A 23,575-nucleotide genomic window follows, 5' to 3' on the forward strand; every position below is an offset into this window, starting at 1 on the left:
GCAGTCTAAGTTTAATATAATCATCTCAGCTGTTGTGAGGTGACTGACTGGTTGCAGACTGACGTATCGGATTGTGGACAAATAGACAATAAGTGGCATTAGCACGCTTTTCAGAAATACGGAATTTATTAATTATATTTTAAGTTATTTTGTTTTCACAGTGCCTACAAAATGAGCGAACTTAGTCAAGAAGAGGTAAGAATGGAATTTTTTCGTGTTTGTTATGATAACTAACTTTGGCGTCACAGACTGTCGCTATTGCCAGTCATGACGGTGCGTCCTTTCGTAACAATGGCATGTTATACATTTTTCTTTTCAGATTTTAAGTAGTTGTAAAATACATATTACAGTCGATCACGATACATGAGTTATATTTGTAAATGGTTTTAGATTCGGAGACGTAGATTGGCCCGTCTGACAGGAGGGTCTAGCGACGGCCCCGGAGCGCCAGTATCCACCGCTTCCTCCGAGTCGGAGGAGGCGCGGGCGGGCACCTTGGCATCCCCCACTCACGTGACGGTCAGCGACTTCCCAGTGCAGAACCAGGACTCCACCCTCTTGCAGAGTGATACAGACACTACTTCAGTATCTGAAAAATCTGTTTTAAACTCAAACGGCATCATAGTGACAGAAAAATCCAACAGTTCTAACATCCTGGAAGAGATCCCCGACACCAAAATATCAGATATATCCCAAAACAGAGGAATCAGTAATTTTAGCCCTATCGATCTAGACTCTGTTCATTCCCGCCAATCTCCACTTGCACGGACCAACTTCGCAAGTCCGCTGCTGATTACTCAAGACACTAACTTGACTAGGGACAGTCCTGCTGATGGTTTGGCTGCAGGAGAAGCGGTCAGTACCGAGAAGCCAGATTCTCCTGTCCTCAGTCAGAGCGCGCCACACAATGGGGATAATTCTCCGGGAAGTTCCACCTTTGTGAGAGATGATTCTATAAATATGGATATTGACGACGCTTCTCACACTGATGATGCTGCTTTATTAGAAAAGAACACATTCACAGATCAAGATTCTGTTTCAGAAATAATGGAGGTACGTTTTATGTTAATATTTATGTGTTTTTTTTGCAAACTAATACATAAATTATTATGTTGATATGCTTATTCATGCATATACCTTTATTAATGCCTTTTTCGCCTAAATTTAAAATAAACTAATGTCAAAATTACAGTTTTAATGAGGAACTTCAGCCCTACGGGAAATTGGATACAAACAATGTTTTCTTGCGCGGAGTAAAAATTAGAGCTTTAAATGGTACCTCAAAGTTTCTTGAAAATGTACGGAAAAAATAATAATAAACATTTTAATAAAAACGCACTACTTTGAATGACGTCACTGGTTCATGTGAATCAACCTATGATCTGAGAGCTATGGAAGATTTCCGGTCTGCTTGTCGCTTCTGGACCAATGGGAAGAACTGAATGAGAATAAGCGGAAATGAACCTCTGACGTTACACGCGGAGTTATTTCAGAAATACAAAACTTTAAAAAATCGTAGCGCTGATAATACGATATATAAAAACTGAAAAAAAAAATTTGACTTCGTTTAATAGTCTATTAATAAATAATAAAATTTAAAAAAACCATTGAACTTCCTCATTGTGGTATAAGTAGTAAAATTAATTGTCTATGATTTCAATGCAGTGAAAGTGAATATATTGAAGTGAAAATGGTGTTAAAATGATCTGCTATTTTACTTCATACTTCAATTTGCTTCAATTATTTTCCAAATTCATACGTACTTTTATTAAAAATGTGTTCAAGTTTGGTCATGGCATAATACATTTGCCAAAGAAAATCCAATAAATAACACCCAAACTAACAATGGTTGCCCATTGTGATTAATCCGATGTAACAAATAATATATACTTTATTTATTAGGTGGAAGATTCAAGTCAGGAAGTGCGCAGTAGTAGGGCACGCACTGTCAGTGGAACTGAAATGTCAGAGGAACAACTCCGTACGGTGGTTGCCAGAGTTCTCCAGGTTTCGTGGGCTGATCATTGTCACGGTATATTATGTTAATTCTAATGTATTTAAATTCATGCTATTACTGAAATTTTTAAAGGTTTAATCCCAAATTGTTTTGTTTTACAAATACACAAGAGTAACTCATATGCATTTTGTTTACAGGTGGCTACTTCTTACAGTCTATAGCAGCATTGCTCTTAGAAAGCAGTTCGTTGAGTTTAGATGAAATAATATCTCAATCAATTATGGAAATCTTATCTCTTATAGCGGATGGCCACGATCCCTTCGATTTCGGAACTGAATCGCCAAAAGTAGAATCGTCCGTTCTGAGTAGTGAAATCACACTTGATCCTAATAATAAAGATTGCGGAGAACCTATGGATATAAGAAACGATTCAGAATCCGACAGTGTTCTCGCACCTATAGCTAGTGACCCGCTTGCGCGTGCTGTGACGTACATACTGCGATGCTACATAAATGTTGCGACAGAAGAAAGACAACACCCTAAAAAAAGCTCCATTCCTCCACTAAGCGGGTTGCTATTAGATTTACGCACCTCGCTTGTTCGTCACTTAGTATTAGTTTTACAAGGAAAAATGTTTAATCAGAGCCCTCCTCGTATTTCTCTCCTAACATCTTACATTCTAAGTAACAGTGTTCCTAGAGGTCTGATGCCAGAACTGGTCGAACAGACACATAGTGATGAAAGGACGTTTAATTGTATCTTTATACCGATGTTGCGCGGAGTGATGGAGGCGATGCAGAAGGCTTCCGTAGCCGACCAGGAACACGTGCGGCCGCTGGAGGCACTCGGAGAATTGGCGGAACTTCGTTGCGGCCCTTCTCATTCCAGCCGACCTGTTGCCGGACTTATAGCCACATTGCCCGACTTCAATCCGGAACCTTGCTCTATTGTACCGGGCAGAGAAATTGCCAAAACTAGTTTTCTCGGAACATTCTTTTCAGTATCATTGTTTTCAGAAGAAAATCCAAAATTGGCTGATAAAATATTCAATGGCACTAGTGGCGTGTTGGGGGACAAATCGTTAGCGTTTGCTTTGCAACAAGACATAGAACATACACGAATGGTTCTGCATGGAACTTGCCACGCCATGTTATTGAGTCCAGCTCGTGCTCCTATATTGCAATATTTCGCTAATATTCTCAAGTATAATGAAAAAAGAGCACAACTTCAATCGGAAGAAAAATCTCTAGCGGGTATGAAAAGAGTTTATAAAACTGTAAATTTTTATTTGTGTCTTGAATTATTTTTTATTTAATTTTTCTATTGGTCGATCAACAGGTGACGGGTTTATGCTTAACATACTATCAGTATTACAACTTCTGTCCGTGAGGATTAAGTTAGAGAGGGTAGACCCTCTGTATGCCTTCCACCCGAACAGCTTGGTTTCTGCACAGAACGACACTCGGCTTTGGTTTACCAACCAAGAAGCTTCTGACTGGGTCCAACAACTAAGTATGAACATAATATTGTTACCCTTTACACTGAATGTCTTCCGATCTCAGTCTCATATATAACAGCCCCTGAAATTAGATTCCATTCCATTTTAAAGGGAATATGTACAAAAATGAATAAATTATGAATAGCTGTTTTGAATAATGAATGAATTTTATTTTAGACAAAGACCCTGCAAATGTATGGAAAGAACCAAAATTTCAAACTCAATGTTGGTTTTTAACTTTGTATGCGCATCATGTTGCCCTACTTCCGGCATTGCAAAATCATCAGAGACGTATCAGGTTATAAATGTTCTTATACAAAGATATTTTATATTCGCATAATATCTGCATGTTATTGATATCTATGTATTGTTTTTATACAGAACTCTTCGAGATCTTCAAAAACTTGTTGAAGAAATGTTAGCCATGGAACCCCAGTGGAAAAACATGCTCGTCGCCTCCAGAAACAGAGAATTAATCGTAAGATGGAAGCGTCAAGTCAAAAGACTAACGCGGTAAGATACTTTTAACTAACTTAGTTGACATTAACAATATTTTGAATATGTCCTAATCTAATGTTTATACAAAAGTTAACCTATGGAAGAGTTGAGCAGTTGTGGATGGTTAAACATAGACAGAATGGTGAATGTTACACAGTGTGTAAAGTGGCCACCCAAACCACCCGATAATAGGTTATAAGGTCTGTCAATGCACGCAGAATGATTATTTTTTTTATATCATAGAAATTAATTCAGTTCTGAAAGGGTTAGTATATGGAATTTATATGGATCATATTCTAAAAAATAGACAAAATTCTAGCTTTACAATTTACTTGCTCGATGGCAGTATGACACACTTACACTAACACTTATTTAAACGCCACTATTCTCAAGCTTTTTGTATGTTTTTTAAGATTTTTTTTATGGCAATCAATATTTTCTTTAAAAATGTAGAATTTTTAAGACAACTCTAAATATATTTGATATATTGGCATTGCTTTAAAGGGTGAAAAAAAAAACTCCATGAAAAATGCGTGGTTTTGATATACATATCTTAATTTAGTTTTTTGGCTCTACTGTAAATTCTGCTTTTTTGAGTTATGACTCTATTTTATCGAATGTTCGATATTCATTTAATAACTGTTTTTACCCGATTCTTCTTTCAATGAAAATACAGTTTACTAATCAAATTATTTTACAAAGCCTAGCTCCTATGTTTTACCTTTACTTTGTTTTGCCAAATAGGTCCAAACAATGCTCGGTTACCGGTTTGCTGGAAGACAACTTAATGAGGCGCTCCCTGCAGTTCTATGGTTCAGTTGGCAGTATGCTACTAGACTTACTGGACCCTGATGGTAAATTGAGAACTGGAGAAATGACTGCAAGTGCTCCCGGTGATGTCATGACTGACCCCTTTAGTGCCCTTCCCGAGTGGTATGTTGAGGACATTGCAGAGTTTTTACTGTTTGCGATGCAGTAAGTATATTTAAGTATTTCATATTGTTTTGCATAGATATAGCTAGGCTCACACTGATTGTAAAATATCACAAATTCTTGGGTCTATCAAGATATTCTAAATCTCTGATAAATAAAACTAAAATTCACTTATAATTCATTAAGGATTTTTACTATTTTTAATTCAGAATTTTCACCGGTGACGGTAAGAGACTAAACAAAATCTTATGTCATTTACAACTGAGAGCGGATATTGTCAATCATGATTTTATATATGTCATTATTGAATCTAACAAATTTAAATTAAATTATTTTAAGTATGGTTTGAATGTAAATAGTAAATATGTTTCCGCCAAATACTTGAATCAGCCACTCAATCAGGCGGCTAGCCTGTTTACAAAATGCCGACTATCAATCATATCGCTGTCTCAGTTCCACACGGAAACAAGCCCGAAATTGTCATATTTGAGTTAGATATTGATTCAAGTCGAAAAGCCAATATTCTTCCAATCCCACTCGGAAAAAACTAAATAAAGGCTATTTTCTCTTTATTACTAATAGACTATATATTTCTTTGTGGAATTTTTCTTTCGTTTAAACTTATATATTCCACACAGAAACATTTTGACATGTTTCTGTGTGGAAATTAAAATGGTGAGTGATAAATGTATTTTTGTTCTATTCCATAGAGCAACAAATCTGAAATAATAATATTCACTTATTTTATTTACATGTTTTTAATGAATTTGATCATTATTTTGAATGGTATTTGTTACAAGTACATTCATTTAACATTTTGACATTAATTATATTAATAAAAAATAAAAAAACTTTTACAATGGAAGGTGATCTCTTATTATTTGAATGTGTACAAATTAATACTTGGAGACAAATTAATTATTGGATTATACCCATGCTGGTCTAATAACAACATTATCGATATCTCAACAGAGAAGCTCTGGAAACAAATATGGGTTATCAAGGCATTTACAGGGCTTCTTACCAGAATAATAATACCAACCGTGATCACCTAATAATAGCTATGTGATTACGTCACAATGTTGTAGTTAAAATATCTATCTATACCATCACGCCTCACGCCCCATACTCCCTTGCAGGATAGGTAGAGAGGAGTGAGAACCACTTACTTCTATCTTGATATTCATCCCTTCCCTGGGTCTAGGTTCCTTCACATTCATGCTGTTCCTTATACATGCTCTTCTATTCCTTACACTCAAACCATGGCATGTGACGTAACTTTGACAGGCTATATCTCTGTTGCGCCAATTTCTAGTTGTTTCCCTGTGGAACTGAGGCAGCGATATGACTAGGCCGTTCATTGAATGAATAAGAATGCTCAATGTTCAACTTGTTGGCAGAAAGCTAGCTCTTTGGGAACGGAGAACCGAAAACCGCAGGCCATTAAGATAATTTTTTTACCACTGCAATGCTAGCTGTCATCTGTCACCTAACAAATATTGTGTCAGCAATTGACAACTTGTGTTATTTTTTTGTTAAAGTGCTTTGTTTCGAGTGAAAATAGAAAGCATAATAAAAAACAGAAGGAATACAGCATGGCTTTTTCTGCTAGTAATGAGTCTGATTTGATGTCCATTACAATAGGGTTGACTGAATTTCGGTCAGTTATTGCATGGACGCCAGATTTGCAATCGATCAGGATGGTTATTTTCTTCCATCTGTTTGCTGTCTTCTTCAAAACATAGACCAGAGCTTCTCTAATCGCAAACAGTTCTGCCTGATAAACGGAGCAGAAATCGCTAAGTTTCAACTTTCTCAACGGTAGCTCTCTGATGCCATCGTAGGGTACAAAAGCTGCTCCTACTTTGCCGTCTAAGAGACTGCCATCTGTGAAGATCCTCAGCTCTTCCTGCGCCATTCCAGGCAAAACCTGAACATCCTAGCCATGATCTATCAGTTCAACATTTTGGCTTAGCGTCCGTTAGCTATTCGATGGAATGCTGGCAGTTTATGTACAGGCTAGCCGTTCAAATGGCCCTTTTAATTATTGGGTGGTGACAAATATATAATTGTGCATATTCAGGTATATTATCCTTCTGAACCATCATTCTAATTTGATTATATAGAATAAATGAGTTGGATCACATATATATTGCAGACTCCGCCATAATAGGTCTGAGATCCTATATCTTACTTTCATTCAATGAAAAAATGTTGAGCGTTGTGAAAAGACACGGCATTATCAAGTTCAATAGAATTTACATGATATGATCTATAGAGGAATAATAAGATGCTTTTATCTAAAATGTCTATCATATTAATTAATAATAAAAAAATTGGAATAAATCAAATTTGTGTGGTCAATGCTTTATTTGTTCAGTTTTAATTTATGTAAAAATGATTATAAATAAAAATGTGAAAACTAAAAAAAAAATGTAAATGAAGCTAATACAGCATAATAATTTCAAAAACATCAATCAACATTTTGGAAACTTAAGGCATTATGAAATCACAATATGTATGACTCAATATTCATTATTTAAATCATGTATTTTATTGAATTCCAGATATGTTAGAAAGGTTGTCCTTGATTACATGGAAGACTCGCTGTTGACTTGGCTTCTGGTGGCCGTGTGTAATGGTCACAGGATCAAGAACCCGTATCTGGTGGCTAAAATAATCGAGGTCCTTTTTGTTATGGATCCCGCTATTACTCTCCGTACTGAAAATATATATACCCGTGTGATGGCTCACCCCGTGTCCCAAAGAGCCCTGCCTCGGGCACTCATGAAGTTTTACACTGAAATAGAAACCACAGGGCAGAGCACTGAATTTTACGATAAGTTCACTATCAGGTAAATATTTCTTCTTTTAGTTTCAGTATGGTGAAAATTATTTATTAAAATATTAAAACAAATTGCTTTATATTTTGCCAGCCAAATCCATTTGATTCTGCTAATCATATCATATTCTATAAAATTGCAATACAGACAAAATTTAAAAAATCGTATTTCAACATTTTACAAACTGCTGTTGCGACAATGAAATCAAACAAGTATTCAATTACATATACAGTAAAACCCCTGTTTTACGTTTTTCAAGGGAGCAACAAAAAAGTGTAAAACTGAGGAAAACTTTAAAGTGAGGAAATGAAAAATGTATGGCAAAAAAATTATTTCATAAAAATATAATTATTGTACAAGACTATACTAAATATATTGCAGGAAAATTGTAAGAACTGCCATGATTGAGGATTAATTCATATTTACCAATGTAATAAAAAATATTTCGTATTTTTTTAAGCAAAACTACAATATGTTATTTTTTATTGAATAGGGTATTTTCATAAACTGGGGATATGATTTTAAATGTATTCACTATTTAAAGAATATTTTTACGATTGCGAGCATTTTACTATAAAAATCTGAAACAAATGTTTTCATTTATAATTTTCTATTGAAAGTTTCATAGAAATAAAACGGCCCGTAACTGGCCAAAAGGGTTGATGACGTCACGTGTGACTTATAATTCCTACGTTCACTCAAATCCTATACTGAGATACTCCGACGCGGGCGGCTTGTGACTTTTTATTTGTTTTTTCATAGTTAAATTTCATCTTTTCCTTTGCTTTTTTGTTTTCATTTATAAACATCTATAGCATTATGACTGACATTGATATTTTACAAGGAAAATCCGATAACTTGCCCAAAATAGATAGATTCATGATGGGTATTTTTTTCTCATCCAATACAAACTTTTTAAGTTCCGAGTATAGAAATGTAAAGGCCGCAAGGTAAGGAAATATATAGTGTTTGCTTCCAGAATGTATTCATTTAAATAGTTTTATTATTTGCATGTACTATAAATGTATTGTTTCGCGTACATTTAATGCAAAAGGGAAGTAACGTGACTTTGACACAACATAATCCATAAAATACCATTGCTTGTAAACATCTCTGTTGCTCGAGTGCGTGTTAATGCCTTTTTTTTATTAAATGTGATTTACTTATTAATATATCAGCTAGGGAAAATTACGGAGACAATGCCATAGGTTACATGCAAGTAAAACGGACGGGTGATATTTGAATGGTAAAAGGTCGAGTCACCCCAGCAGAACATAAAGTTAGAACCAAAGCGTACTCGGTGACGTTGATTTGCGATGAAGTCTAGGAAATAATAGATTCCTGCAAGTGTGAAGACTGTTCAGCATCCCAAGTTCAGTTGCCATTTTATAAATGCAATAAATTTCACAAATAAATAAGGTAGGTTTTCATACAGCAATTTTTGAGTAATTAATTTTTTTTATTTATTTAGAAAACCAACAGTTCTACAAATCAAACTTAGTAAAATAAGTACAGAAATATAATACAAATATAAACAATAACGTTAAAGAATAATCTATTTAAGTATTGTAGTACCTGTCAAGCTTTATAAGTGCTAATTTCGCAGTACCTACTGTTAGTCAATTTTTATAGTCTACAGTCTACATCATTAAATTTAGTATTTTGTACTGAACAAGACCTACGGTAAAAAGTATAGTGGTTTGTTTTTTTAACATCTCGTTTCATAACGTTCAAATGCGTTCAATTCTTTTTTTTATTAGGTACTAGGAATGGCCAAAAAAGTTTTATTTGGCGTCTTCACCATAGTGTTTGTGCACATCGGAACTAAACAGTACTTGTATCTTATAACAAGACATTTTGTGCCCGTTAATTTGTTAAAACAGTGTAAAACAACCGATTACAACAAAAACATTAGGTAGGCTATACAAATTTGTATGAATTTGTTTGAACGGTCAGTCAAATTCGTAACGCGTGACGTCACAAGCCCATACGGCATCCGAATGGTCGTTTTGGCGCCAATTCAAGGTATACGTTTTTAAACCGCTCTGAAAAATTAACGCGTGGACATAAAAAAATAAAAACTACAGTTACCATCGAAAATTTTTTTTCTATTTTTTTGCAAAATATAAAAAAAAATGTGAAAATACCCTATTTAAACAAAACCATTTTGAAATAATTTTATCTAGGTACTTAACCTTTAAAACACGAAAATAATTTTTTATTATATATTATTAATTTTTAATTAGCATAAAATGCATACAACAAATTTTTCCCTAAATATTGGGAAAGTTATTTATACAGTATCACTTTTTTTAGTATGGCACTACAAAATTACAACTGTCATTTACATCACGGCAATTTCACACTTTTATGATAACTGTTAAAACTATCTCGAAAATAGACACTTTAAACAAAATGGTACACTGCACCTACTTCGAATTTAGTTTGAGACAATAATTTACACATTTTTTATTTACCTCAATTTTATTCTCCGTTCGTCTTTTGACAGATCGAATGAGTTATGGAAAAATTTCGACGTAAAACCGGGGTTATGAAAAACTTAAAAAACGTTATTTGGTAGGAATATTGAATGAGAATGTATGGGAAAAAATGGGACCTAAATATTTTTGTGTAAAAAGCGGGATAACGTGAAATCTGAGGTTTTACTGTATTGTAAAATTTGGCTTTTGAAAAAAAAGTTACTTTTAAAATGCTCCATTGCAGTTATTTACTTTTTATATTTAAGTATGTGGTTTATCAATCACATATTACGAGATTCTCCTTGTTCGGTATTTTCAATCAGACATTAGTTTGAAAATGCTCTCAGAAGGTGAAATATGTAATTGTTACAATTTAAAATACATGTACTCAAATTATGTTTCTTAGATTTACATTAATTTATGTTTTTTTCAAATGAGGAGTAGTCTAGCTTAATTAATTTCATTTCGATGTCCATTTTTTGTGTTTTTAGATATCACATTAGCATTATACTCAAGGGTATGTGGGCGAGTCCTATACACAAACAGGCGGTCATAGACGAGTCCCGTTCCGGAGACCAGTTTGTCCGCTTTGTAAACATGCTTATGAATGATACCACTTTCCTGTTGGACGAGTGTCTCCAGTACCTAAAGAGGATCCACGAGACGCAAGAGGCCGCAGCAGACACAGCGGGCTGGGCTCGTCTTCCTCCCGAGCAGCAGCAAGCACGCACGCGAGCACTTATACACGATGAGAGGCAGTGCCGCTCCTATCTCACCCTGGCCAGGTAATCACTTGCGCCCTATGTGTATTATTTATTTAACTAATACACATCAGTGTAAAATAAATCATAAGTGCAAATCTCGTGCATGCTATTTTGGAAGGAACGGTAGACGGTACAAACTGTAAAGGATGACCCCGCCTAATCTAATTAAATTGCATATTTGGCCTTTATTGATTTGGTGTCGATATGATAACAGGAAAATGAACTATGTAAATATTTCCCACGCTAACTTCAATCCTTTTAATCTTACAGAGAAACCGTGGACATGTTTGATTATCTGACGGTAGATATTAAGGAACCATTCTTAAGACCCGAGCTCGTGGACCGACTTAGCTCAATGCTCAATTTCAATCTTCAACAGTTGTGCGGCCCTAAATGCAAAAATCTAAAGGTAATGTACTTAATTGTAATTGTATCATTGGATAACAAATAGAATATGTGTCTAGATACACATTTTTAAAAAAGGTATTTCAGATATCTACTAGTTCAACACATTATTTATGGGAATCTAATAAACACGTCTTTAGCATAATGTCACTAGAGCACGGAAGACTCTGATTAGTCCTAATTTCCGATTAGCGGTGGGTTGCGGGAAACATGTAATCTCGGATATATTGTCAAGTAAAAATTATCCTCTACCTATTGCTAGACGGGGTACTAAGTACATACTTGGCGATTCGTGGACTTAGGCTCTGAAACCAGACACAACACCAGGCAATTGAATTACAAAAGGTACCTGCTAGAGAGGCATATTGTTTTGATCTTTCTTCAGTCTTCTCGCAATATTATTATTGTCAAGACGTCCTCTAGTTTCCCTTTTGTATATACATCAGAGTATAATTAATTGGTGTTGTGAATCATTGCCGAAAAGTTAATTGTTACATATTGTTTTTACAATAAGTGATATTTGTATTTGAAAAAATCTTCAAATAGAAACATAAATATGTAAATTAGTAAATTAACAAATAAACATAAATATTACATAAGGAGACATGTTTCCAACGATATCATACATTGAAATACTATTATGTTGAATTTTTTTTTTCAGAATATTTAAATTTAGTCTTAAATATTATAATTGTAAAAATTAAGATAATTTGTGTCGTAATTATAATAAAGAATTTAACAATATACGGGATACTTAAAATTATATTTAAAAATAAGCGACAATCCAAAAGTAATAACTATTTTACATTAAACGTAACTTCTCACGCGAATGCGAAAAAATACCCCGCTTTTTGACGTGGATTTAGCCACAAAGTACCCACCAACAATGTGTTAAAAAAACTGAGTCATTCACTCAAATAAAGTTGTTTTATATTGATATAAGCCAACACATAAAATGGAAAATATCTGTACTGATACGGTCAAATGATTTATGTAGTCATCTCATTTTTTATTTCTCTTTCAACATGTGTATGAACAGGCCAACAAAAAAAATGTTTGTAAAAACTTTGCTAATTTAACTATACTTATGTATTTTTGTGTGCTGAAACCATATTCAATATTAGTTTTGTTACCACCCACAATTCTCTCACAATATGACATCAATTGTATCCAATCATGAGCTGTATAGTTAATTTTGTCTAAAATTATATAAAGATTTTCGTAAGTTTCTTTCATATGAACCAAATGAGCAACAGGCAGTGAGGCATAAGTATTTCCATTGTGTAGTAATACACCTTTTAAACTTGTTTTTTTTTTGTTATAGTAAAAAATAAATATTTGTCCTTATGATTTACCCAAATATTTCATTTGGAGGTCCATTTTCAATAAGTTGTAAATAACTCATTATTAGAAAATGGGAATCAATTTGGGATAGAGTGGGATTCGAACCAATGACCTTTGATTTGTGAGTCCGAGACACTAGCCACAGGACCGCAACCCGATTCTAAATGAGTCTTGATGAGTCTATAAAAAGTCTCCAATCTTCCTTTTTATATTCATTTCCTAATTCATTAATTAGACCATCAATATTATGGCAGTAAACCAAATCCTCTTCCCGACTAAAATATTGAGCAAACTGTTCATTTCTTATTTTATAGTTTTAAATAGATGTTCCAGATTCTAAAAAATATTTTTCTTTTAATCTAGAACCAAGCAATTCTGCTTTTTCCCCAGTCAAACTCAAATCTCTCATTAAATCATTTAACTCAGCTTGTGTAAACACCTGTGGTTTAAAATTTTTGGAGAACATTGGAACTCGTCATCAGTCGGTTGACTTTCATTAGATTCTGGAGTGGACTGTAAAACATCATCGATAGACTCAGGTGGCATAGGGACTGGAAATTCTGGTCCATGTTCTACCGGCCGATCAGCTGAAGTAACGTTAGGATAAATAATTTCTTCCTTATTTTTATAGTTATGTCCAGAAACATCTATGTTGTAAAAATAACAATCGTTTGAATAATTTTTTGCTCTCTCCATACCATGGGTACTGCAAATTTAAAAGCTTTCTTCTCTTTCTTGTACCATTTCCTAAGATCCTCAACACAAACATAACACATTTTGTGAGGAACCCAACATTTGTCTTGATTACCGGTTTTTACACCAAAATATGCAAATTATATTTTTTTTTTTACAAAATCAGTTATGTTCCTTTGATGTTTTTTAATTACAAAGTTACTATATATATAGCAAAAAGCGTTAGGAGAATTTTCACAACCACGTTTATCCATATTAAACTGTAAATAAAAAGCACATAGGTTAAACACTGCAATGTGAGGTTATATTAACTGGAGAAAACAAATAACTGTGTAATTTATTAGAACTACCGACCTGATCACATTTGATATTGTTGCCAACCTTATAACACTAGAATATATTGTCAACTTAAAAATATTTAAACGGTTAAAAATATTTGTCATACATTTTGGTTGGTAAAATTTATTTTTATTGAATATTGAAATGTAAGAAAATGGTGGGTGATATGACTTTTTTGTTATTTTTTGATAAATAAATAAATCGTTTTAATGAACAGCAAAATTGATCTTCATAGTTCAATAGAATGGCATTCAGTTCTTGTAATTACATGTTGATTTTTCTGCTTTATTCAACAAAATTAAGGGATGTAGGATTGATGAGGGAGGAGGCGAGAGTGCTGGCGGGCAATAGGATCTCCCGAAGGTGCCTGGTGATGTCCACATGCTCTGCTTAAGAGCGGATGTGGAAAGATTGACATGATTGATGTTTAAAAACATATTGTAAAACTTTTTGGATAGAATGTACTAACTGTAAGTTAATTTTAAATGTAAATTAATGAAGAAAAAATTGTAATACTGATGCAAATCAGTATTTTTTAATAAATGGATTCTGAGTTTTCTGTGGTTGCTTTCCCTAGCCACGTGACTTGGGAATTATTATTTGAAAGATTGTACTAAAGTGTTTCATAATTCTAGGTACGTCGTCCAGAAAAATACGGATGGGATCCGCGTAGATTGTTGAGTCAGTTAGTTGGAATCTATCTACACCTAGACTGCCCCCAGTTTGCTGCTGCCCTTGCTGCAGATGAGGTAAATATATAGTTTATAATAGTGATAAATAATGTTAGAATAAGTACAGATGTAAATATTGTGTTGTAAATATATATTAGACTATGTAAATACATAGAACTAAATAAATAAATAATAAAAAAAATAAAATATATCCCTTTCAGATCTGAAGTTGAAATACGTATTTTGCTATGAAATTTAGTTTTTTTTATGATAATTGGACATAAGGACATGGACTAAGAACAAAATATACACCCATGGACAAAAAAAAGTTCGGACTTGTAATAAAATTCTTAATTTAAAATAATAATTATTCTCAATTGCTTGGATTTTTTTTAATATATATTTTTGTAGATTTGATGACTAAGTAATGTTTCCAAGTAAAATATAAAAATAAAAGCTTAATTTATATTTATAAATAGGGTTTTTTCCAGGTAGCAGCTCCGTTACTATTGTTCTTGTACCCGACATAATTGATTTATGGCACTGTGTCTTTATTGGCAATCGCAAATAATTACATTTGGTTAATAGATTTGTGTGAAGGGTAATCAGACCGATATTTTAAACAAAAGAATATAAAAATAAATGTAATTTTTCGGGTTCGATAGTATTTTAATATTTTTTAATATCGCCTTTGCTCTTAATCACTAAAGAAATTCTGTTTGACATCGACAAATATAAATTATTTATAATATCTAATGATATTTCATGTTCCCAAACATGATTTGTGATTTTAATCAATTCCTGGGTATTTTTGGCCCGTTTCTTCGCAATTTTTTGTTTCATTATTGCCCATAAATTTTCTATCGGGTTAAGGTCCGGACTGTTTCCAGGTCAACTCAGTGATGTAACTCCAAAAGACTCTTTGAATTCAGTTACCTGTAAGAAAGATATTATATTACAAACCAAGTTACAACAATTTAAATTTATAAAATAAAGTTATATACTCACAGATCGAGCTCAATGGCAAGGCGCAGAATCATCTTGGAATATAGGATTTGAACTAAATTGTGTAATGTCTTCAACTGTAGGAAACAAATGATTTTCCAAAATAGTTTTGTATTGTATGGCATTCATAGTGCCTTGGACTATCTGTAGTGGACCCAAACCATGAGCTGTCATGCACCCCCATATCATGACATAGGGTTTACTGTTGGGGTAATACATTTAGGGTGAAATCTTTCGCCAGGACTATTGGTCTTGCCATCTGGACCAAACACATTAAATTTAGATTCATTGGAAAAAATGACTTGTTGCCAATCGTCTATTGTCCAATTTTGGTGCATTTTGGCCCAATCTAGACGAGCTTTCTTCATTTTCAATAATCTCCTGGAAATCGTCCTCACTGAGAACGTGGTTTGGCACGTAGACTGGATCTCTCCGTGTATTTCTGCAGCAGTTAGAAAACGATTTTGGTTAATAAGCTTGGCAACCAGCCGATCTTCTCCAGGAGTTGTCTTGCGCTGCCGACCACTTCCCTTTTTTCGCTCCAGAGAGCCGGTTTCACAATTTTTTTTTAAAAACTTTCTCACAGAACACTCCGAGAAACCGATTCTACGAGAAATTTCACAATTTGACATATTTTCCTGTGACAGAGTAATAATTTTCGATTTTACCGCGATAGACATTTGACCCGAACTCTCCATATTTTCGTAGCGATGTTTCTTCAGACGTAGTTTTTAAAAGACTGATGAAGCTTTTAAAAATGTAATTACTTTAAATGTGTAGCCAATATATTCCTTAACAATAAACAAAAGCAATTGTTAAATAATAAAATCGTTTCTAAGAAATAGAGTCAGGTAAACTGGGAATTACGGGTAGCGGGGTAAGTGCGAACTTTTTTTTGTCCATAGGTGTATGTATAGGGTGCCTAATACATTTGGCCAAGGCTGTATATTTGAAAAATCTGGAAAGAAAAATTTTCGAGAAAACCCACCCTCACTGCAGCGCTGGTCAGGATCATGTTCACACAAATGGAAATATTCTACTAATAGTAATCCTGAATAAAACATTTCCTTGTGCTGGTGTAAATCTAGTCTTTAATAATTGCCGCAATTTCAAATAAACTTCCAAACTAAGTTTTTAACCAATGAAATGAATGTGTATACATACTACGCTAATTATATTGCACATTATTTAAAATATATTTTTTTATTCTGTACCTTTTGCGGTTGAGATCAACCTTCCGCGTGCTGTAACATTTTGACAGTCGACAATGGGTTCCCCAGCGACTTACTTTAGGAACTAATGGCATTAAAGTATTTCTATGGATCGCACGGTCGATGTGGGCTGAGATTTTAAAAATTAGTGAACCCACACGATCATGCCAGGACTAAAAGGGTTATGAATTCTTTTATTTTTTAAATTATAAATTTGTCCGTCTTGTGGTCTAATGGTCAGCCTGTTTGCCTACCATGCAAGAGGTCTCTGGTTCAATTCCCGACATGATTGATGTGAAGTGATAATATTTCTAGACTGATCATCTTATCTTACCTTAATCTAATAAAAAAATATCAAGATACCAATGCAATGCCTATGCACCATTATGTGTAGTTAGGAAATGGTGATTATTATAAAATGGTCGTAAGAATATAATTTAACCCTTATATAGAATATCGACTTCTTGGTGAAAAATAGTTAATATTATTTTGAAATGTATATTTATTGTAAAAGTGCAGTAAAAAGTGACTGATTTACTGGAATCTACATCACCTTTTTATTAGGATACTCTTATTTAGAGACAAAAATAGTTGTTTTATTTGTCAGTAGTTTTAGTGTGTATGTATCTTTAAATTAAAGATGTACTGATACATAATTTTACCGATATCGGTAGCTTAGTAGAAATAGAAAAAAAAAAAAAATGAATATTTGTTTTTATTCTGCATAAAAGTTACCTATATTTATTAGACTGAACCTTGAGAAGGTTGTAAACCAAAATGTTAAATTAAAATTCGAAGAAAACATTTACTTGTATGGAATAATCAAGAATATTATCAAGCAATCAAAGTGATAATTAAGAAAGTAATTATCATTCAATTACACAAAGTGCTAAAGTAAACGGATACAAAAGATAAAGTCAGTAATTAAAGTTAACTTTTGGTAGATTTTGGTTAAGAAAACAAAGTTTGTTCAAATTATTAGCAGACAATCTGTTACGCAAATCATTCTGTATGAGACCTGCTGTTGAAAACAGAAGCTCTGAGGCAACTGAGCTCAGTTGATAAGACAAGTATTTTTGCGCAAGTGTTTTCAATTTCGGGTCTTGTTTAATTGGAATATTTGGACATTTTATTTACGATTCCACCTCATCTTGCTCAGGGTTAGCAGACATGTTTGATAAAGGCTCCTCTTCTTCTGCTTCTTTAATCAAACTGTCACAAGCACTCCAGATACCTGTGAAAATCTTATTTTGATCTCTTTGTGACTCTACAGGAACATTATCTACATTATTCTGTTCATATTTGTAATTAACGAGATGAGTATTCTTTTCGCCTGAATTTCTGTATTGAAGAGTGAACGTACGCAATTTGTAGCGCGGATCTAGTGTTGTTGCTAACTTCACTCTCTAAATAATCAAATCTGTCATTGATTCCGGCTATCATATTCCCCACAAAATTATAATATTCTGGGCTATGATTGTCTTCCGTGATCTCTTGATTCTTGATGTTTTCAAAATTTTTTCGCAAACTGTTCATCAGAGGTATAGCGTCGGACAAGCAAGCACCCACTTCACTTATGGATTTTGTAGCTTCTTCAAAATAAGTCAATGTAGAGACAACTTGTTCCATCAATACCCACTCTTCTGTTGCCAATTCAGTTCAACATTTCACATGACGTAAAGAAGCTTGAACTGCAACTCGCTGCTCTTTAAGTCTTCTTAGCGCTTGAAGGGTAGTATCCCAGCGAGTGCTCACATCCTGGATGAGCACATGACACAGAATGTTATGAGATTTTTGCATTTCTGTAAGGATTTTTCGACGTTGAGTGAGTGATGTTGAGTGACTAAAGTGGCCAATAATAGATCTCACCTTTGTAATTATGTCATTTACTTTCTTGTCCCCTAAAAACCCATCCTTCAGGATTAACTGTATAGAGTGCGCCTTACACCTGATACATTCTACTCCCACTCGTGTTTCAGCAAGACCCATATTCAGTGAATTATCTGTCACTACAGTTCGTACCTGTTCGTTGATGCTCCAATCTTGAAATAATTGGCTATGAGCTTTGTGCTATGTTTTCACTGCTATGCTTTTCGCCATCAAAAGAGAATACTACTAGGCAGTAGGTTTGTAGCTCAAAAATTTTATCAAGTCCGTGAGCAGTCAGACTTAAAAAGTCGAAGATGAAGAAACGTCGCTAGTCCATAAGTCAGTCGTGACTATTATGTGCGGAATTTCTTGCAAAAGTTGTTTTATTTTAATTTTTACATGGTATTACATTTTCCGAAATATGGGGTCGGGAAACCATTTTGTATTTCGGGCACAACTGTTTAATAGTGCGTTGAAACCCCTGGTACGTCTCAATACTAAAAATAAGTTAATCAAATTAGGTAATTACGGCCGCTGGGTAACGGCACTGCTCTCTTTATGTTCGACGGCCGTCTTATTACCCCCACTGCATTATGGCTGCTAAATAATGGCGCTGCCTTCTTAAGAAATCATAGCTTTAGATTTTCATATTCTCTATCAAAGGAATATCTTAATTGTTTAATATTTTTAATAGAGAGTGTATTATACTAAGTTTTTTTTTGCTAGACATGTTTATACTAACATAGATATAAATAATTTTCAAAATTATTATCATTTTAGCGATCATTCAATAAGGACTTCTTTGGAGTGGCTGTGGTGAAAATGGAGCGTTGCAGTATTAAGACCCCTGTAGAAATAGAACAGTTCAAGTCGCTGATCGACAAAGCTAATGAAATTGCAGGTTAGTTGATGCTTATGAAGGGTCAAATATCTCCGTATTTATAAATTAAGAATTAGGCTAAATTTAACCCTGAATTATTTTTTTTTAATTTGCTTACGCATTTTCAATCATAAAATCTGACAAAAAGATAAAAACATATTTTGGAAATGTAACTATTTCTTTCACTAATTGAAAGTTTTTTTTTACAAAAACTGCATAACTGAAATTGAACATGGAAAACATGTTTCACAATATTGTGTTCAAAACAATCCAAATGTTTCATTAATTTTTTATACAGAATGTTTTTTGCAGTTAGTGAGAAAAGATTCCAATTTCAGTTATGCAGTTTTTGTAAAAAGCCCTTCAATGTTGTATGGTAAATAATATTGACGTACATGCTTTGAAAATGTGTTTATCATCAATCAGAATCATCAAAATATCTGTGTTACAAAATGTTATCAATTGAGGACCGTTTTTTCAAAACACACTATTCGCTGGAATTATACTTTTTCAAGAGAGGGTTTTTTGTGATTCACTTCAAATCGCATTAAGAACATTTATTTTTAAAAAATGAAACATTACAACTAAGCCGAAAAGTAATCTAATGGAGAAGTTCAGTATTTTTTTCTTATTTGCTTTGACTAACCCAAAAAAAACTTATGTATTGTATTATCATCGCTTTGATTTTTTTAAGTTTTGTAATTTAGAAATTACTCCACCCTTGATGTCACTAGTTGTCGTGACATTTAAAAAGTGATCCCAGTACATAGGAAAATATGCTTAACACGGCTTCATGGTAATCGAAAATATCGATTGTCTTTTCTTAACAACTGTTCACTAGAACTTGTGATGTTTTAAAGAAGTTCATTGTTATTAAAACATAGTTTTATCCATTTTTTCATACATTTTAGAGAATCTTTGCCGTACAATTAAATGCTCCAATTTTTACCGGGTGCAAGAAAACATTTTTTATATCCAATTTCCCGTAGCACTGAACTTCCTGATTGTGGGCTTAAAATTTTCTTTTATATTTATCAATTATTGAAATTTTTCAAAACTCACTATTTGTCTAAAATGCATCCATGGTTCAATTCAAAATTTCATATTTAGAAAACTAGAGGTTTATCAGCTAGGATTTATAAATATTTCTTTTTAAATATATGTTAAATATATTTTATGTATCTTAATGAACCATACATACATAAATAAAATAATTGTTGATTTACGTTAATGTAAACCTAAAGTGGTCAACGAAAACATTTAATTTTTGTTTTAAATGCCAAGTTTATTTTAGCTATAAAATGGGTATAAAAGAACTAAAATAAAAAATTTTATTCAAATAATTGGCTCATCAGCATCTATGAGGAAATTTAGTGGTTAATTTATATTTTTTTTATTTGTTAATAGACTATTATACTTTTTATTTATTTTTTCATATTTATATTTTCAATTTTAGTTCATTATTATAGACTCAAATTTGGGCCTTTAAAATTTAAAACCAGACAAAATGCACTTGGTTATTTCAAAATCTACCCCACCGCTGACAACAAACTGACCAAATCCTAAGTTATATTTCAAATTAATATACATTTTCAGTGAGCAATCAGCAGAGTTGCGATGAGTATGCAGATGCTCCCGAGGAATTCCGAGATCCCCTTATGGACACTCTCATGTGCGAGCCAGTGGTCCTCCCCTCGGGGAAGGTCATGGACAGATCCGTCATACTGCGACATCTCCTCAACAGCAGTACCGATCCCTTTAGTAGACAGCCACTTCGTGAAGACCAGCTTATGCCTGGTAAGTCGATGGCATTTCCCATGTTATTACTTAACAATTATCTTGAATTGAATTTATAGCACCCACCTGTACCTAATTTATTACACCTTTCACAATCTTTAGTGATTTGAAAACATGCAACAAATATGACAAAAGAACTACATTTTGGTCTTGATTATGTAAAGTAATACCTACTTAGTGAGTAATATCTGTCGAGTTTTTCTATTATTTTTCTTAATTAAACTTATGTGTTATATATATTCATTATTATTTAAAAAACTGGTAAATGCTTGGAATATATCAAGTATTTAAAGTGTATTTTTATAATTAATTAACATAATTACATTATAATCTAAATGTTTAATTATCTTATTTTTAAACTAAGTTACAGATTCATGTTTTCATATATGAGGTCACTACATTATCATTATGTATTATGTTTGTATGCCGAGCTCACAGTAAGATTGTGTTTATTAGTTATCTATCTAGCTATCTTCATAAATTTTATGATGATTTAGATAACTCTGTTGATATATAAATGTATCGATTGAAGAAGATAAAAATATTTGTAAAAAATGTGACCACCATTAATATTGTTTATTTTTGTCTTATAGCAACAGAATTGAAAGAAAGAATACTAAATTGGAAGAAACTAAAGAAAGTACCATCCTCCCAATCTCCATAAAAGACTGCTACAGTAAAAATTAGTTCGTAACAGAATCTTTGTGTAAGCTTTATAAAAAGACTTTGTAAAAACATATTATAACAACGACATAATAATCTTCAAATATTGGCTTACAATATGTACGCTTGTGTCGTAAATGAATATTACGAAATTAATAACTAGGTACTTTGAATGCAAGAATCAAAGAATCACAGAAAATAAAGTGTATATTTTTTCCCCTAAATATTAGAATGCGTAGTATGGACGATAATTTCAGTACTTCAATAGTGTTAATTTACTTACTACGTATGTAGTTAAGTCTTTTCTAAAGATAGATCTGTCATAACAACTGTAGGTTAATTCTTGAAATTAAAAGTGAAAATGTTACTTTGAAGTCATAAACTCCTAGGTATTTACATATGTATAATTATTTCAAATGATCTTACTAAAGTAAAAATACATTTCACATAATTTCATAAATCTGCAAGTAATGTACATACATGAATATAATATTTTACATGCTACATATATGTGTAATAAAGTATTAAGAAATTTGAATAGTGTTTTATTTCCTTCAAGCATAAATATTGAAATATAAACTAATAAATGTTGTGATTTCAATCAATTACAGAACCCAACGTTCAATGAAATTAAACTACCAGGGGTGCTATTCTAAATCACTTTTGCGGCACAAGAAAACGGTTTTTGTAGAAAAGTAGTAGTACAGCCGCGAGTGTTTGGAATACCAGCCCTGGAATCCTACTATGCCAAGGAAGATAGTCTACGTCAGTGAAAACAAATTTGGGGGTGCATGAGATGTAAATAGGGGTCCACGAGAGCAGATCCACTTAGGCAGGCCGTCACCAAAACTTTAGCTTCCCGTAAATTTAATAATCAACCTAACAGATAGTACTCATATTGGTACTTGCATAATACTATAGACTTATGAATTTCTTAATTAAGTGGTATATCGAGATAGTTCTATTTGTATTTCTTGCCATCGCAGCACTGCGATTTCGCACAAGCGTGATACTTATTCTGATCTATTGAGAAGGATTTAGCGCCATCATGAGATAGTGGAGTCTGTGTACGCATTGTGGTGCTTGTTTCAAATGCCGAATAAAATTTAAAATCCCGCCGCTTGTGAGACAAAGTCTGTAATTTGTTTTCTTAATGCGAATAACATTAAACCAGTCCATATTCATTAACAGATCTGTGAGGTATTCGGAGAACAGGCGATAAGTGATTTAATGATAAGGAGATGGGTGAGAAAGTTCAATGAAGTTTGTGATAATATGCACAACATTTAACAAAGCTGAAGTCCATCTTTGATGAACCAGTTCATCAATAATCTGTGTCAGCTTCAAATTCACATATAAAGTTAATGAATTTGTAAATAAATCATATTAGAAAAACAGGGGGTTTACCCAAAACAGAAACAATCGGAACAAGTTTGGGGACTTCTATCTAAAATATATTATTTCTACTAAGCAAATTGATGCAGTCTATGGGAAATTTACAGTTTGAAATAGTTTAAATAAATTTGTAAAATATATTTTTGTTTTAGAATAGATTTCATTGCATAAGATCCATAAATTTAGGGTTTTTTTATATATTTTATTTATGTATCTTAAGGCAACCCATTCTTAAAAAGATGATTTGTGCCGTATTGAGAATAATATTGTTTAAAATTTACATAATTTAGAATAATAAATTTGGATAAGTGCAAAACCACTTCAGGGGAC

General features: G+C 33.1%; 1 protein-coding gene across 2 annotated transcripts; it reads left to right on the plus strand.

Moving 5' to 3' along the window:
* The first annotated feature begins 53 nt into the window (after positions 1-53).
* Positions 54-22,388, plus strand: Ube4B (Ubiquitination factor E4B). 2 transcript variants are annotated; one of them, XM_088236935.1, is made up of 15 exons: positions 54-195; positions 391-1,053; positions 1,903-2,032; positions 2,155-3,210; positions 3,296-3,469; positions 3,633-3,753; positions 3,837-3,968; positions 4,698-4,928; positions 7,454-7,741; positions 10,701-10,994; positions 11,244-11,382; positions 14,390-14,503; positions 19,291-19,411; positions 20,987-21,187; positions 21,781-22,388. In XM_088236935.1, the coding sequence occupies exons 1-15, from the start codon at positions 172-174 to the stop codon at positions 21,849-21,851; spliced, it is 3,759 nt and encodes a 1,252-aa protein (XP_088093061.1). In that variant the 5' UTR covers positions 54-171; the 3' UTR covers positions 21,852-22,388. The 2 variants fall into 2 exon arrangements, with proteins under 2 accessions (XP_088093061.1, XP_088093062.1); XM_088236936.1 differs by having other exon boundaries at positions 2,974-3,210.
* The last annotated feature ends 1,187 nt before the right edge of the window (positions 22,389-23,575 follow it).

Source organism: Micrasema longulum, unplaced genomic scaffold (assembly GCF_059751315.1).
Source record: "Micrasema longulum isolate JH-2025_06_02 unplaced genomic scaffold, ASM5975131v1 h1tg001620l, whole genome shotgun sequence".
NCBI lineage: Eukaryota > Metazoa > Arthropoda > Insecta > Trichoptera > Brachycentridae > Micrasema > Micrasema longulum.